Raw genomic sequence first — 18,301 nt, forward strand, 5'->3', positions numbered from 1 at the left:
CAAAACACTGAATATTTATCAGTAGCATTGAAAGAACTATAGCTGCACATGACAACATGGATATCGTAAATATCATTTTTTAAAAGATGCCTAAAGTAAAAAAGTACCCCTGGCATATTTCCATTTATATAAAGTTTAAAATCCTTATAAACTTTAAAATTAGGCATTACTGATCTATAGTTTTAAAAAATGATAGTAGTCCCCCCTTTTTTTTGTATAGGACGATAAGGGAGGGCAAAGTGACTGACAGAGAGTACAAGGGTTTTGTGAGTGCTGTTTCTATTTCTTTTTTTTTTTTTTAATAAAGTTCACCTGATTTCTTAAATAGGTTAAAACTTTTCTTTCAATCTAGTTAATGAAAACTTTTTTTATGTATCATGGAAAGAAAAGCTTTATCTAGCTTGTTTCCCAATTATTGAATTTCCAAATCACTGAAATAAAAATAAATGAGACTTTACCATACTTAGAAAACCAGTATGATGAAAAATTTGTTTACGCCAGGAGGTTTTAGGTCATCCCTCAATCATTCATCCCCGGAACCAAAATACGTATGCGCATGAGCTCACATGCATATATACGCACATACACGCACAAATGTGACACATGCTAAATGTTGGGCAATTACTGAGATGGAACAAAGGAAAACTTCAAATTCCATCTCCTTTTCAACCTTATACTTTTCTATACAAGAATCTAGGAACTTAAAGGCATCCAAATAATATTAATCATGATATACTCAGCTCTTCATTTAAATTTCTCTATTTCCTTATCTTTTAAATACATTACTTCGGGCAAAGTGATGCTAAGATGAGTAGTACAATGAAATATTTAAAAAATATTAACAGATTTGAAGAGAACATTAATTTTGGCTAAATGGTTCCCTATGTAAAGATCTTCTAAAAGTATACCGTTTTGCCCTATGAAGGAACTCTGATTATTGTAACAGGGCTACGTTGTAGATTTTGCCTGATCTGAAATTAAACGTGTAAGGCTCGCCTAGCATTTAGAAAAGAATAATTGAAACCCACTTTAGCAAGTTAATTCAGATTCTCCTAATTTTACTTTTCTAGTTCACAGCGTTTTTCATGATGTTTTTAAATGAGGCTCACAGACATCAAACAAATAGCACGATAATCAGAATTTTTAGTATCCAATACACATCATTATTATCTGTCATTATTGTCATTGTCACTATTATAATTGCACATTGTAAAAAGAATGGAAGCTTTTCTAAAGGAATCATTCACGTGTATTACTTTCTAGGAGTAATTGAATAGTTGACATTGCATTTATATCAAACTAAAATATGTGATGGTTTTTCTCATTTGTTCTTAAAAAATAAAAAACATAATCTATATTAGGCCCCTTTATTAGGATCCAGAAAAGTTCACAGTTTTATGAAGTGTCTAAATGTATATTTTTCTTTTTTAAATTTTTTTTTCAATTACAGTTGACATACAATACTATATTAGTTTCAGGGGTACAACATAGTGATTAGACATTTATATAACTTATGAGGTAATCACCCTGATAAACGTAGTCTCCATCTGATACCATTCATAGTTATTACCATATTATTGACTATATTTCTTATACTATGCTTTACATCCCCATGACTATTTTGTAACTACCAATTTGTATTTTTTCATCTCTTCCTCTTCTCACCCATCCACCCAAGTCCCATCCCATCTTGCAACCCTCAAAATGTTTTCTATATCTATGAGGTTGTTTCTGTTTTGTTTCTTCATTTATCTTGTTCTTTAGATTCCACATGTAAGTGAAATCATATGATATTTGTCTTTCTCTGTCTGACTTACTCCACTCAGGATAATACCTTCTAGGTCCATCCATATTGTTATAGATGGCAAGATTTCATTCTTTGTTATGACTGAGTAATATTCCATTGTATATATGTACCACCTCTTCTTCATTCATCCATTGATGGACACATAAGTTGCCTCCATATCTTCTCTATTGTAAATAATTCTGCAATGAACATATGGATGCACATGTCCCTTTGAAGTAGTGTTTTGGATTTATTCAGATAAATATCCAGAAGTAGGATTATTGGGTCTTTTGTCTCTTGTTAGAGTTTTTGTTTCAAAGTCTATTTTGTCTGGTATACGTATTGCTATCTTGGATTTTTAATTTTTTTATTATTTCTATTTTCATGAAATATCTTTTCCATCCCTTTACTTTCAGTCTGTGTGTGTCTTTCAGTCTGAAGTGTGTCTCTTATAGGCAGCATATGTATGGGCTTGGTTTTCTTCTCCATTCAGCCATCCTGTATCTTTTGATTGAGGCATTTAATCCATTTACATTGAAAGTAATTGTTGATAGATATATAGTTATTGCCATTTTATTGTTCATATTTTTAAATCTTTTTTTCTTCTTCTTAAAGAAGTCCCTTTAGCGTTTCTTGTAATACTGGTTTGCTGGTGATAAACTCCGTTAGCTTTTCCTTGTATGGGGAGCTGTTTATCTGTCCTTCAATTTTAAATGACAGCTTGCAGGGTAGACTAATCTTGGTTGTAGGTCCTTGTTTCCATTACTTTGAATATTTTATGTCAATCCCTTCTGGTCTACAAAGTTTCTGTTAAAAAATCAGCTGACAATTTTATGGGAGCTCCTTTGTAGGTAACTAACTGCTTTTCTCTTGCTTCTTTTAAGATTCTCTCTTTGTCTTTAACCTTTGGCATTTTAATTATCATGTGTCTAGACATGGGCCTATTTGGGTTTATCCTGTTTGGAACTCTGCAGCTTGTGGGCTTGTATGTCTATTTTCTTCACCAGTTAGTGAAGAATTTCAGTCATTATTTCTTCAAATACATTTTCAATTCTTTGCTTGCTCTCTCTCTTCACCTTCTGGTAACCCTCTGACACAAATGTTGGTACACATGATGTTGTCCTAAAGGCCACTTAAACTATCCTCATTTTTTTTATCATTCTTTTTTTCTTTTTGCTTTTTGATTCAGTGTTTTCTGCTACCTTATCTTCTAAATCGTTGATTTGAACTTCTGCTTCACCTAATCTATTGTTGATTCCTTCTAATGTATTCTTAACTTCAGTTATTGTATTCTTTATTTCTGACTGGTTCTTTTTTTATGTTTTCTATGTCAATTTTTATGTTTTCTATCTCTTTGTTGAAGTTCTCCCTGAGATCATTGAGCATCATTATAACCAGCTTTTTGAACTCTGCATCTAGGAGATTGCTTGTCTCCATTTTGTTTAGTTATTTTTCTGGAGCTTTGTTCTATTCTTTCAATTGGGACATATTTCTTTGTCTCCCCACTTTTGCTGCCTTCCTGGGTTTGTTGGGCTGTAATGTCTCCAAGTCTTAGTAGAGTGGCCTTATGTAGCAGGTGTCCTGTGGGATCTGATGGCTCAGTCTCCCTGGTCACCTGAGCTGGGTGCTGCAGGTGTGTCCTTTGTGTGGGTTTTGTGTGTTCTCCTATTATAGTTGAGCCTTGGTTACTGTTTGCACATCAATGGGAGGGATTGACCCTTGAACTTATTGGTTATAAGGACTAACCATGACTACAGTGGAGGATCTGTTGTGCAGAGCCTGATCCTATGCAGTAGGATACACTTTAGCAAGGTTCTGGTGCCTGCTAAGTCTGCCCTTTGGATGTGTCATCTTCAGAGGCAGCGAGGTGGTGCTCCTGCTTAGTCCAAAGCCAGCTACTGGGCATGCTGGCCCAGGGTCCTCCTGGGAGGGGCCACACCACAGGCCAAGTTCAGTCAGGACCACCTGGAATGAGCCACAAAGCAATCTGCACATGACTGCCACCCACACTGGTCTTGAAGATAGCTAGGAGAGGCTAAGCTGTAAATTCAGGCCAGCTGCTGCTAGTGTCAGGCTTGAGGCTGCTTAGCAATGGGATATGCAGAGGCCTGAAGCTTCTTGTTTGGATTTTGCGAATCTTTGAAAGATTTTAGGAAAGTCCAAAGCATGAGCCAGGACAGGCTGTTTGCATGGAAAAGCCTCTGGAAGCAGCTTAGGTGGACCTACAAGTTGGGTGGGGTAGCATTTCAGAGAATCATCAGGGTGAGCTGAACAGTGTCAGCCAGGTTGATGGAGACTCAGATATGGTGGCTGCCTGCATCTGCAGGCTAGAAGGGGCGGGGGGGGGGGACTCAACAAAGGAACAATGCCTTCTGCTAGCACTTCCTTCTGGAAGAAAGCTGCCCCTCCAGCCCTCGCCCTGCAGCTAGACAATTCAGTTCCTCCTTGTATGTCACTGGTGCCTTTTGAGCTGCTGCCCCAGCACTGGAGCTCAGAGCGAGTGAGTCCAGCAGTGAGTAAGTCTATGCATTGGCCCTTTAAGAGGAACACCTGTAACTCCAGCATCCCTCCATCTCACTCAGCCACAATCTCTGCTGGTTTTCATAGCCAGAACTTATGGGAACTTCTCTTCTATCACTGGAACCCTGGGCTGGGGAGTCTGGTGGGGCTGTGAACCCTCACTCCCCAGTGGGGACCACTTCAGCTGAGATATCCCTCCTAATTTTAAATTGCCACACGAGTGTGGGACCAACCTGTTCTGCATCTCCACCCCTCCTACCAGTTTCCATGTGGTTTCTTCTGTATGTCCTTAGTTATAGGACTTCTGTTCAGCTAGACTTCAGGCGATTTTCAATGATGGTTTTTCTGTAGTTTAGTTGTAATTTTGATGTGGTCATGAGAGGAGGCAATCACAGGATTTACCTACTCTGTCATCTTGACCAGAAATCTCCTCCACATTTATATTTTTTTATAATAATGCTCCAAACATAGCCATTATAATTAAAGTGATATTATCTAAGAACAAATAATTATAAGATAACAACTGGGTAGTGAAGTTCTCTTAATTAGCTTATGATTATATACATGAACACCCTAAGAATCTCAGTTACTTTTCTCTTTTAACTATTTAATAAAATTTGGCATGTTGAAATAAAGCCTGCATTATATTGTCATTGTCTATATCTAAAGAATGATTAGTAGTAATTTATCTTGGAGTTTACATAGAACTTTTGCTTTGTTGTTTTATATAATCCTCATAACAATCTTTTTTTAAATTTTTTTATTTATTTTTTTAAATTTATTGGGGTGACAATTGTTAATGAAATTACATAATTTCAGGTGTACAATTCTGTATTACATTATCTATAAATCCCATTGTGTGTCCACCACCCAGAGTCAGTTCTCCTTCCATCACCATATCCTTACCCTTATCCCTTACCCTTATCTCCCACTCCCCACTTTTTTAAGAAGAAGGTCAGCATAATCTCTAAGAAGCCAGGTAACTTATACAAAGTCACTCTGATGAATAGCAAAATTAACACTAGAATCTGGGTCATCAGAGTCTAAATCAGAAATTATAGTAAAATAAATATTTTTAAAAATTGAAAAAGATCATGGACCTGGTAGAGTTAGAAGGCCTGTGTCTGAACACTGTTCTTGCCACTTTGAATATGGGAATTTTTTTCACCTCTATGTAGAATGGAGTTATTATACCTACCACCTAGGGCTGTTTTGAGAGTCAATGGAGAAAATGGTGAGAAAAACACTCAAATGTGTTTTATTTTATGTGTTCTTCCCTCTGTACTATGCTGCTTCTCACATGTTTTATCCTATTTTGGTTTCTATGTGATTCACTTTCACAATGGAGTTTTAAACTTTATTTAGAGTGAACTAGTATCAATACTGTGTTGGGAAATTGAGTAACAAGCTTTAAAAACAAAATACTCTGGGAAAAATTCCACGACAAATTGAATGAATGATGCTACAAAAAATGCAAAAGATTTAGAATTTGTCTTCACTCACTAAAAAGTCCATATACAATGAATTCAAAACACTGCTTCTTCACAGACAACACACAGCCAATGAGGGTAAGTGGGATTTTCTTTACTTCTGTGTAATTCTTCCTGAGGATCACAATCCCTGTGGACGCCTGGGTGGTTTAGAGATTTATCTTAGTTTGTGTGGAGTTTTTCATTGCTGCTATGCTAGCTGGTCCTTGAATCATGTCATTAATTGTCAGGGGTGGAAGTTGTTACCATTTGCCAACAACTATTTGGTGGCTTACGTATTGGTAGTCTCAGTCCAGTTCTTAGAGGACAGATGGCAATGACTGGCTCTTTGGGCAGATAAGATAAAGACTAGATTCTCTCCTCATCTGCAGAGATGGTCTATCAAAGTCGGTGTTGAAAATCACCAAGGGGATTGGTCCAGGGAAGCTGACCTTCTCAATTAATAAAATGATCTTACAAACATATTTGAACCATACATTTATCTCCTTTTGAAACTCATGAAACACATTTTAAAAGCAGTACATTTATTTAAATATTAAAACAGATTTAATTATATTGCTTTGGTCACACCACCACTTCCTTCGACAGAGGAAAAGAATCCTTATCTTGCTTTGGTCACACCACCACTTCCTTTGACAGAGGAAAAGAATCCTTATCTTGCTTTGGTCACACCACCACTTCCTTTGACAGAGGAAAAGAATCCTTATCTTGCTTTGGTCACACCACCACTTCCTTTGACAGAGGAAAAGAATCCCTATATTTCTTTGGTCACACCACCACTTCCTTTGACAGAGGAAAAGAATCCCTATATTTCTTTGGTTACACCACCACTTCCTTTGACAGAGGAAAAGAATCCCTATATTGCTTTGGTTACACCACCACTTCCTTTGACAGAGGAAGAGTCCTTTCCTCTGTATCTCCCCAGTAGATATTTTCTATCTGCCCGCACCTACAGTCTGGCAGCATGTAAATATGTCACAGTCGTCACTGAATCATGACTTCCAGTTGAACAGGTCTTTCTACACGTGGTCACTGACAGCAACCTAAAAAGAGTACTTGCTCTCATGTTGACTTCTCTTAGGCTTATAGAATGTTTTATTATTTAAATTTAAAGAAGTTGAGGGTTTTTTTGTGGCAAAATTAATATTGCAAGCTGATATTACGTTAGGCATACAAATGCAGCTCCTCCTATCTATGAGTCCCTAATTGGAGTTTCTTCGGAAGGTACTTTTCCTACTGAGGCATACACAATGCATTCAAAGGCACCAGAGTTTCATTAAAGGAATTCTCTCGTTCCCTTCCTTCCCATGGAAATGCCATTAACTGGATTAAGTTAACTCTCCGAATGTTAGGTTCTTAACCAACAAACAGTGCTTCTCCACAAGGGCATACTTCGCCAAGCGTCCTTGAATCTGAACGACGGGCTCAATATGTAATAATAGATCCAGAGCCACCCTGTGGATTGCGATCCTATTTAAGAGGAAACCTTTTGTATTTATTGACTTTTTCCTTCAATCATTGTTGTTTTGTTTCTTTCACCACCACCTTCAGCCTTTCAAGTAAATGAAAAGTTCAATCCTATGTAAAGCGACCGTGAAATCAGCAGGCCCTTGGTAGGGGTCTGGCCCTCCCCTCCCTCTTCCCATGGCAAGTGTGCTCAATCTATTACTGTTCCCGAGGATGTACATCCATCAGGTCGAGTGTGCCGGCCAGGGTGCATCTTACAGCTTTTACTGCATATGAGACATTGCAGGCCTGTTCTCAGGCACTGCCGGGCAGACTGGGAATCACAGTCACGGTTAATAGCAACGAATTGCCAGCTCTTGATGGGTGGGTAGTCACTCCTTTCAGTGGTTGCCCCCTGGGGGAGAAGGTAGAAAAACAGAGGGAGGGAATTAGAGTGACTTTGCACAGTTGAGCAGGTTCATGCCGCGGGATCAGTGGCAAGCATTGGCAGGGCTCCACTCTGGGGAGGCTCAAAACAACCTCACAGTCTCATTTTTACCAATTGGTGCTGCTGTGTCGCCAGTGGTGCCTGGGGATGGGGTGGCAGGTGGGGGAGGGAGGGAAGAGCGGGAACTGGGAAGGGGATGATGGCAGAAGTCTCCGCTAAATTAAACAAACAAAAAGTCCTGTTCATACTGGTTAACCCACTCCAGTTAGCCTGTGCTACTAATTGTATTAAGCTGGTATTTGAAGTTCCCTGGGTGATTAAAGAGTTGGCTCACAAACTCCCTGCATAACCTTAATTTTTTCAAGGTTCTTTGAGTGGAGAATGGCTTATAATAATGATTTTGACTAATACGATTTTTGACATGCAACTTTAATGCTTAACCTTAGTACAACTCCAGAGCATTTCATGTGTACTCAGCTGTAAAGAGTGATGATTTAAAGGGATAATGTAAGAAAAAGGTCGTTCTAGAATGAACCTCTAACAAATTGCATAAAGGAAGCTTATTATTCCATGAGTATGGGGATATGCTGCTCTTCTGATCATTTTTCTGCTTGGTTCAAAAAAATTGTTGAGACATGAATGGGAGAAGAAACAGGAAAAAATGAAATAGAAATCTGCAAGCAAGGAACATTCTTTTGATGGTTATGATTTCGTTGCCACTAAAAAGGCTCTACAATAATGTGGTTATTCATCTCCTCTTTTGTTTTGGGTGAAGAATTCGCTCTAACAAGAAAATGCTGTTATTGGTTGGAGGATTGCCTCCTGGGCCGGACCGCCTTCCCAGCAATTTGGTTCAGTACTACGATGATGAAAAGAAGACATGGAAAATACTCACAAGTGAGTGCCCCTCTTTATTTATTTACCAACCTATTTATTTCAGGTTAGAGCTGTCTCGAGGAATTTGAAAACATGGCTAATCAAATTAGACATTTTATTGATTTGTTACCCTTTGGAGGTCTGTTTATGTAGCACAGGGGTTTTAGAGTAAAAGACTAAATTAACATTGCAAAGGTGGCCAATTTGGTAGTCGAACAGGCCTAAATTAAAACTGGCCTAAAATCACTGCACGAGTTTATGTTTCTGGGTGTGCTTAAGACAGAGGGGGACAGCGACCGAGATTTTCCAAAAGAAATTCTTTAGTTATATTTTTGTTCATTGAAAAGTGAAAAGTTGGCTAACAGCACTAGTACACTTTCTCACATCAAAATAGTTGTTTAGTTCATTGTCTCAGTCACTAACATGCCTTTTGATTTTTAGGCATTCTTGCTCATTAATCTCTAGTCTGGAATTGGGTCTTTAGAAAAACACCCCCTTCTGTTGCTCCACAGTTTGGATGCACAGAAATATCCGTGGCCTACCCAGCTGCATTAAATTGTGCTTGAAAACTTCTATCCAAGATCCCCCTCTTCCCCTCCTTACAGGGTGATTGTGTTTTATAGCAAACCTCTTGCCTTGGGCACTGAGATTTGGAATTTACAGTTATATCGGTTATGATTCCCAATCTGACTCAGTCATGAAATCAAAAATCATCGTTCCTTGAGTGCAGCAGGCTGTGTGTACCAGTCTCCTCGTGGGTACAGGGGCCGCACTGGTCAATAAAACCAATAAATGAGCAATTTTGATCCATAAATCAAAGCCATACATTTAAAACCAACAAAAGTGAAAGTTAGATTTTCTTATTGCATGTGGCTTTTAAGCAGTTATATGTTGTATCATATTTTAAAAAAGAAATCATTTCCTTTCCTTTTACTGAAATAATAGAAACAGGACATTATTTATTATGTAAAATAATAGAAACAGGACAATATTTTGCCCATAACAGCAGAAGAGGAGCAAAGATATGTGAGGTGATGCTTGAAATAATACATTTCAGAGTTGGCTTACCCCAGCGAAACCTGCAGTAGCATTGTCCAGGAACTGAAACGAGAAAGCTCCCTGGACACCTATCCACTGTGGTTGTAGTAAAGAATTGGTGGAATAGTAACAGTGAGATTAAGGAGAAAGAAGAAAGAAAAATAAGTTAGAGATGACTTCAAATGACTGTTATTCTCTTTTTGACAAAAATAGTGCCTTAAACATCTAAATGCATGACCAAGCTGTACGTTAAAGATTCATCAGAAACTAAAGCTAAAATCAAACTAATGAATTAATTTTCTGATACCTGATCAATAGAGAAAGCCTACATACAATGAAACGCAGATACTACGAGGAGGAGAATAAAGAGGAAGAACGAAAGATTCTCAAAGAGAGATGACAGAGAAATAGAGGCTAAGGGACAGGGAAATATTAGACCCTAGCAATACATGATATTCATTTACGAATCCATCTGTTTTCTCAAGTACATCAGGCCAGGTCTAATGTGCTACTTGTTTGAAGTCCTTCATTAAGGCAAAAAATAATTAATTAAAGCAGTATAAACAATATCTAAGAAAAGTCTTATGTTTATTTTAAACAATGTTCTGAGATAGGGTGATCATCCACTTTATAACTGGATGTCCCAAACTGGGACACTTTAGAGCATGAAATGGGGATCTATGAATTATGCTGGGGCAGCAGGTATAGACTGGAACATAGGGTCACCTGACAAATTTTTCACGTTGTCTGATATAATTCTTTACTTAGAGGGATGTAGTAGGAAAACATAAACTTGAATCAAGCAGACCTGGGTTCAAACCCATGTCTATCACCTCGAGCCAGTCATATAAATGCTCTAAGTCATGTATACTTCATTTAGTCATCGTCATTTGAGTATACTAAGATAAAATGTGTTTATGCATCATCTAGCACTTAGTAGGAACTCAATAAATTGCAGGTACTGTTGTTATTATTGAAACATCCCTACCGATATTAGCACAAGGACTGTACAGACTTTTAAACGTTTGAAGCGTCAGTCAACTCAAACTCTCCATCGCAGAAGGAAGACAAATTATACTACAAAGACACAATACTACAACCTATTGCTCCAAAGGAGGGACCCTATTTTCTGTAGTTTTTATATGTTGGATGTAATAATCTGCAGACTAAAAAGTAAAGATAAATGTGTATCTGTTGACTCCATTCACATTTGAAATTGAAGGAAATAAAGACATTAATGTATAGGAACGTTCTTATAATGTTAACATATTCAAAGATCTTGAACTTTTTTTCTATACTCAGGCATACTTGTGGTTTTAAAATGTCTACTCATACTCTTCATTTCACTGGGACTTGTACTTTAAAAATAGAGTTTGTTACCAGCTGGGCTGTGACTACATGATCCCAAGTGAAGGCATATTTTTCAGGTTTGTTGGAGAAGTATCGACAGTTTGTCTGGATACTTCTGCTGTTAGTTTGTATGTTTTTTAATTAAGGCATCTTATTTAGCTAAACTGACTAAATAAGTCAGGTAACTGAATGACTTCCATGCTATTTAGACCATCTAATAATAAACGAAGAAACGTTTCTCATTGGAATAAGAAAATATCTAAATTCTCCCAAAATCCAATGAAACATTAGGGATAGTGTTGCTTCCCACTGCCATTCTTTTGACCCAGAAGGACTGCTGAGCTAATTGGCAGGGAGGTGAGATTGACAACTAATGCCAGGAGACAATTCCTGATGTAAGACTTGCCTATGTATTGAATGGCTATCTCCATATAAAGTAGCAAATAAGCTAATGAACAAAACCCCAAAACCCGAGGGTAGCTAGAGGCTCTGAATCTTAGAAACCTTTGCCCACTTGGCTTGAGCAAACATTTCTCAAGCTGTCTCACAGACATGCTCTTATTAGAAAAAGGCAGGAGCCAAACTATTCACATACATTATACAATTAAAAAGAAAGTCAGTCATAATTTCCCTTAGATTGTATCCTGTTATGTTATTTATATTTTAAAAACATAAAAATAATAATAATCACTTTAATAATAAATTGAATGGAGTGGAAGTGACTAAAAGTGAAAAAGTGTGTCTATATAACAAAAAGAAAACAAAATTCAACAGTCTAGCCAACCAGCGGTTTCATCTACCCAAATAGCATGGGAACAATTATTCTCACTGGAAAGACTGTTTTGATGATATGCTGGCACAGACTACCTTTTTATCTTCCTCTTTGGAAAAAGCATTTAATATTACATTATAAAATTAATGTTAAAAATAGTGACAGAGCTCCCTAGTCTCTTTCAGCAAACGTATTGAGAAATAACATGTAAAAATGACAATAATAGCAGTGAAATTGGCATTGTTGTTCTCTTGACTGTTAATACTAAAAGGAAAGTTGAAATGCACTTTGATTCATTTTTATTTTACAATATCACTTTTCTTGCATTTCTCACTCCTGCATGCAGTCTCCCATTTCATTCTCAACTTATTAGAAAGCAATACAGGAGACATGAATACTAAAATGGATAATGTAAAAAAAAAAACATGCCTCCTGCACGTTGTAGGCCCTAAATCCTTGGTGCAAAGATTAAACAAAACAATTCCCATGGCTACCGTGTATGTTTTGTAACATATTTCTTACATATCAAAGTTTTTATGGGGCCGACGTGTGGAAGCAGCTTACATTCCTCCCCAAGAGACAGCACTGAGGAGCTGTCATTTCTATTTGTGTTTCCCATTGACCATGTTCTTTACTGGTGGGTAAAGGTGTTTCCTAGGGCCTGACTTCCTTTGTCCTACATTTCAGATAAGTGGGTGCTTCTTATTGCTTTTTATGAACAGTGACAGAAAAAGGTTTTCAAAATATAGATTTATCCTTCCATGTGCCAAAGATGACTTCCCACTAATCATGTTAGAATGAAAATGAGGAGAGCTAAGTCAGAAAGGCTTGTTCCTTCTTTTGGCCACTCTTAAGTTCCCTTTGTTAAAGGTGGGGGAAATGACTTTGTTTACTCTTCCTTTCAGGTGATTTATAACTCTGTCCTCTACTTGGTTGTGCAAGGATTTGGGGACTTGTATTTTTCAGTCATAGAAAATAATCTCTTGTGCAAAGATTTCCTGGGTTGTCTCCTCTGGTCCATGGAAAACATTTAACTTGATCCCATCCCCACTGGAAGGGTACTGGGGCTGAGTATCACTGATTTCTTTTAGGAGTCACGAAGGTCAGAAGCTGGTGGATTCTTCATATCTTTTTGAAAATATACTCTCCATAAATGTTGAAGGAATAGTACTGAGTAAACAAAATTATAGAAGACAGTGAACTTCAGTTTTAAAAGATAAATATAGGTTTGATCATATTCAATATCTAAGCAATGGAAAATGGTTCAATTGCTTTTTATTCAGGAAAAAATAAACCTACACATGGATACATTCAATTGGACTTCTTTTGTTGGTCCTTCTGTTTCTTGATTTCAATTTATTTCTCCTCTTTGAGGGTTTATTGGGGGAAAGTCAAATTAATCAAAATATAATAATCATTTCTTATGATTATTTGTTTAGAAGGAAATAAAAAGGAAGTTCAGTTGAGAGTTTTAGACCCGGGGGTTTTCTTGAACACCCACTCTGTGTTGGATAGACGACCATGAATAAGATCATTTCTCTGCTCAAGAACCTAAGGAGGCAACTACAATACAGTGTACTAAGGGATAGGTGGGGGAAACTCGGGGTACTATAGGAATACAGACAGGGGCCTCAATTTAAACATGGGATGTCAGGGAAGCTTTCCTAGAAGTGATCTTCTGTAAAACTTAAAAAATGTGTAGGAATTATCGAGGCAAAGAGGTGGTCAAAAAAGTATTTTAGTAACAGAGTCCGATACTGGAAATGCCAAAAGGCAAGAGAGAGTTGGTGCCTTCTAGAAACTGAATTTGTGTATCTGTAGAAGAGTCTGAGGTTGGGGAAGTATGTGGTAGGCCTGGAGAGTTAACCAAGACCTTATTATATGGAACTATTTCAAGGATTTGTTAAGATAGGTTCAAGAATTAAGAATTGAAAGTAGAGATTACCCCTCTAATTTTTGTTTTCAATGTTAGTAAAATCACAGTGATTTAAAGATTTATATATATATATATATATATATACACATATATATATATATATATATATGTATATATATATATATATATATATATATATATATATATATATATATATATATATAATGGCATGGTAGTTGCTCTCTCTTACATTGGAAGTTTTTATTTTCAGTTCATGGAGTAATTGCTTCCATGACTTTCGACAAAGAAGGACAGAGAATTGTGTTTGGACTTTTTAAATATGTTAGCATCTAATTTTACCTTCAATGAGCTCAATTCTAATTTGAGATACATGGCTGCACATTGCTATATATCTTGAATTATTTGCTACTGTGTATTCATGCACCAGTGCATTAGCGGATTTTTCATAGATTTTTTTTTTAAATATGTATGGTGGTCACTTCAAATACTGTATTCCAAGTAAGTTGTTGCCTAGTAAAACCAGTTGACTTTATTTCTGGTTTATACTTCCCTTGAATATAGCAATTGCTTTTTCTCTAGAGAATAACATGTTTACAAATATTTTTGATGCTTTTTTTTACACACAAGCTGTGTTATTTGCTACTGAGTCTGGCATGAAGGCGGTATGAGTCACATGAGCAGCTTAAATTTGCTCCATGTCATTCTTAGACAAACTACAGATTAAGTCTGGCAAACCATTGAAAGTACTGAAAGATTAAATGATCTCCTTGCCCAGCCCTCTCATTTTAAACATACATTTCATTCATTCAACAGATATAATTGATATCTTCTAGGTAGCAGGAATTGTTCTAAATATAGAGAATACAATGTTGAATCAAAGCAGATACCATCATACCTTCTCTAAGCTTAGAGTTTAGTGGGTGAAACAGCATGAATAAATAATCCCGGGTAGCAATATATAATAACAAAATGCGACAGTGATTTGAAGGAAGGCTTTCAAATATATAAGATCTTATAATGGAGAGACCTGATCTAGTTTAGGAGTCACAGCGAATATCACCAATGAAGAGGTATCATCAATGAAGAGGTATCACTAATGAAGCTGAGAACTTAAGGTTGAAAAGGCTGCTGCCAGGTGCCCAGGTAAAGATGTAAGAGAAGATTGCTCCAGGTTAGTTAACAGTAAGGTGCTAAGAAAGAAGGTGCCTGGCTGAACTCTGAATGATGGGGAAAAAGATACAACATATGGCCAAAGACTTCAGTACAAACCAGACCATGTAGACACTTCTATGGCAAGTTCACAATTTTGACTTTTACTTTAAGTGACGGAAAGAAAGGCTGTGTCATATGCAGAGTCACCCGATGATTTAGTGGCAGAATGAGGAACAGAGCTCTAGTCTCTGTATTTCCATCAAACAGTGCTGCTTCATGCACCACAACAATCCATCTCACCAACAAGTACCATACGTTGAGAGTCCAAGCAAATGAATGGGATTTAATGAAAATATAAATGGATCCAATGTACTTGGCATAGTACCACATTCATAGAATAGGACTAGTATAGATTAATTGAATGAATATTCTACCCCTAAAGGTCAAGAATATAATCTTGGTTTATGGGCTAAACTGCAAATTATAGTGTATAAGTGATAAAATTTGCATTTAAGTTTATTGACAAGCCAGAATTCAATGCACATTTCTTGACATTTTAACTCTGTCTTTGAAGCAGTGTCAAAAATGAAACAACACACACACACACACACACACACACACACACACACACACAGCAACATCTTTTGGGCCACATAGATCTAAATTGAAATACAGCCCCTGGTGTTTGTTGATTATGAGACTTTGAGCAGGCTGCTTTCTCTCTGATCTTTCTCATCTGCAAAGTGAGTATAGTTCCTCTTAGATTGTTGTGAGAATTAAATAATATAAAGTTCTAGGCTCAGATCTGGAACATAGTTGTTCCTCAATAAACTTTCATGTTATTTTAGACTATTTTTGCATTCTTTTATAACCAAATAGAGAAAATCAAAAGATTGAATCTTGTGTTCTGCTCTTATCATCAAGGGTTTGAGAAAGTAGACACACCTTTGATTCAGAAGAAAATTTCTATTTATTTCTAGCATGAACCTTATATGTATCAGTCAGGAAGGGGTAAATTATGCCGTGGGTAACAAATGACTCCAAAATATCAGGAGCTTAAACCAAAAACAAAATTTATTTCTCACTCATGCTACGTGCCCAGCATGGGTTGGCAGGGGGCATCTGCTCATCAGTCATTCAGGGAGGGATTCAGGCATGTGGGGCTCCATCTTAACATGTATTTCTTCCGTTGGTGGAGCAGAGGGAAGACATTGCTGGAGCATCTTGTATTGGCTATTAAAAGTGACATTTATCATTTCTGCTCACAGAACAACACCCCATTTCAAGGCAGCACAGAAGGGTAACCTTACCAGGGTTCAGGAGGAGGAAAATCCAAATATTTGGTGAACAACACAATGTGCCCATCTGTCCTACTGGACGTCAGATATTCCATGTACTCTCTTTGCAATGCTCGAAGTACCTTCACTCTTCTTGCCAAAGGGAGATCACCCAAATCATCAGGTTCAGTGTCGATTTCTGGAGAAGGGACAATGATCCCAGTATCAGATTCCTTTGAGACTCCCCTTGATCTGGAAACAAACTGAAAAGCAAATGATCTGGTCCTCTCACACATAATGCACAGTGATGGATTAGGGACAAGATCAGCACAATAAACACTTTAATTTGGAAAGAACATAGCAATTTAGCAATCCCACCAAATCGACATTTTGAAGAGTGCCAGCTAAGGTTGTGTTCCTCGATTGGGGTCCTCCCTAATTCTGCTCATTGTCTTTGGTCCTGCAGGGCCCCTTGCTCCACCTTATGGGAAATTCTTTTTTAACTGTTATCTTCCTTGACCATACCTGAAGCGAACCTGACAATATGCTCTTCCTGGGAGTGGAAGAGTTTTCTAAGTACATTTCATTCTGTACATTTCATTTCTAAGTACATTTAGAGAACAACGGTTATTTTAAATCTCTAATTGTCACAGCCTCTTTTAGTCCCGACTGGTGGTTCTTTTGGCAATTAACCCTCTGAAAAACGTAGCTGTCTTCTTATGTTTCTTCTTCTTCTTCTTCTTCTTATTATTATTATTATTATTATTATTAGTAGTAGTAGTAGTAGTAGTAGTAGTAGTAGTTTCAGGTGTATAAAACAACATAGTGGTTAGACATTTACACTCCTCACAAAGCGATAACCCCAACATGTCTACTCCATCTGACACCATACATAGCTATTACAATAACATTGTGTCTTCTTATGTTTCCATCCACTCCATGGCCAGTGATCATGTCTACAGTTCTTTTCTAATATACTTCTTAGATTGCTTTTTCCTTTGCTTTCTTGTCCCCATTCCCCAACTCCTCTCTAGTACTTTCTCTATACGTTCATATACCTACCAGGCTTTAATAGAATAGCTCCCTTTTAACTCTTTTCCCACAAGTTCAAAGAGTTTACTGGGTATCTCAACCTCCATTGAAACTTTCTTCTAAGACGTTCTAACATAGTGATATTACTCTGAAAGCCATACCTTTAATTTTGTCTTTGTCAGTAGCCAAGTTTTAATTTACATTTTTTGCTCAAAATTCTTTTCATTTTGTGTATGATACACAAAATCAAAACCTTTTATCCAGTGAGACTGAAAAACGCTTCTTCTGATGCTGCAAACTGCTAGTTTCTGGACTCTATTTCCTTTCAATCCTGCTTATAAATGAGCCAATTTTTTTGTGAGATCATCTTTTTTTTTTTTTTTTTGGTAGATCATGCCAAGTGCAGCCAACAGTGATGAATATACACTATCAACATTCTGTTTTCCAACCTCTTCCTTTGGAGGTGGTAGTTCATTAAGTAACTGATTAGCCATCCAAGTAAGAGCAAACCACAGTTTTATCAAGTTGTTTTCCATACCATAGTGTGCATTTCCATCTGTCCACTCTCTCCATTATCAATTTCTTTGTTACCAGCCACTGAGTGTTCTTGGTATCAATGCCTAAAACAGTCAGATTAAGCTAGGCAAGGGTAGGTGGTTTTAACAACAATCCCCAATTCTTATTGGCCAATATAAGTAAAGATTTCTTTCTTTCTATGTCACATGTCTATGGTAGGTTGGCTGGGGTCTCTGTTCCACATCTTCTCCTTCCAATACGCAGGTTCGTGGCAACTCCATTATCTGGCATGTCACTATTGCCCTGGCAGTGGAGAGGACAATTTCACACTGACTCATTAAACTTCTGCTCTGAATTAACATATTTTATTGCCAAAAACAAATAACTTGGCCACACCTACTTCATAATGGGTAGAGAAGTGCAATCTTTCCAAGCTCTCAGAATGAGGATAATCAAAATAATTGTTTAATAATCCTAAGCATTGCAACAGTGCACCCTTATGTTCAACAAATATTTGGTTCACTCTTCTTGTCACATTCAAAATATTCTTGCTTCTCCTCTGAGCATTTGTTAGTCAGAAAAGATAGCCACTCCATGCATCTTTCTATCTCTTCCTGCATCAGTATGACGTTATTGTCAGGACTGGTCTTTAGTCAAAGAAGATTACATGTCTCTATATTAAAGGAAAAGTTTAAAAATAC

At 37.1% G+C, this 18,301-nt stretch overlaps 1 protein-coding gene across 1 annotated transcript in view; it reads left to right on the forward strand.

Annotated features, from left to right (window-relative positions):
- Positions 1-18,301, forward strand: part of KLHL14 (kelch like family member 14) — a 98,905-nt gene that overhangs the window by 25,357 nt on the left and 55,247 nt on the right. The window contains exon 3 of the mRNA XM_081078304.1: positions 8,466-8,587. Within this exon, the coding sequence (XP_080934430.1) occupies positions 8,466-8,587 (122 nt within the window). The remainder of the gene's footprint in view (positions 1-8,465; positions 8,588-18,301) is intronic.

Source organism: Rhinolophus hipposideros, assembly GCF_964194185.1.
Source record: "Rhinolophus hipposideros genome assembly, chromosome: 17".
NCBI lineage: Eukaryota > Metazoa > Chordata > Mammalia > Chiroptera > Rhinolophidae > Rhinolophus > Rhinolophus hipposideros.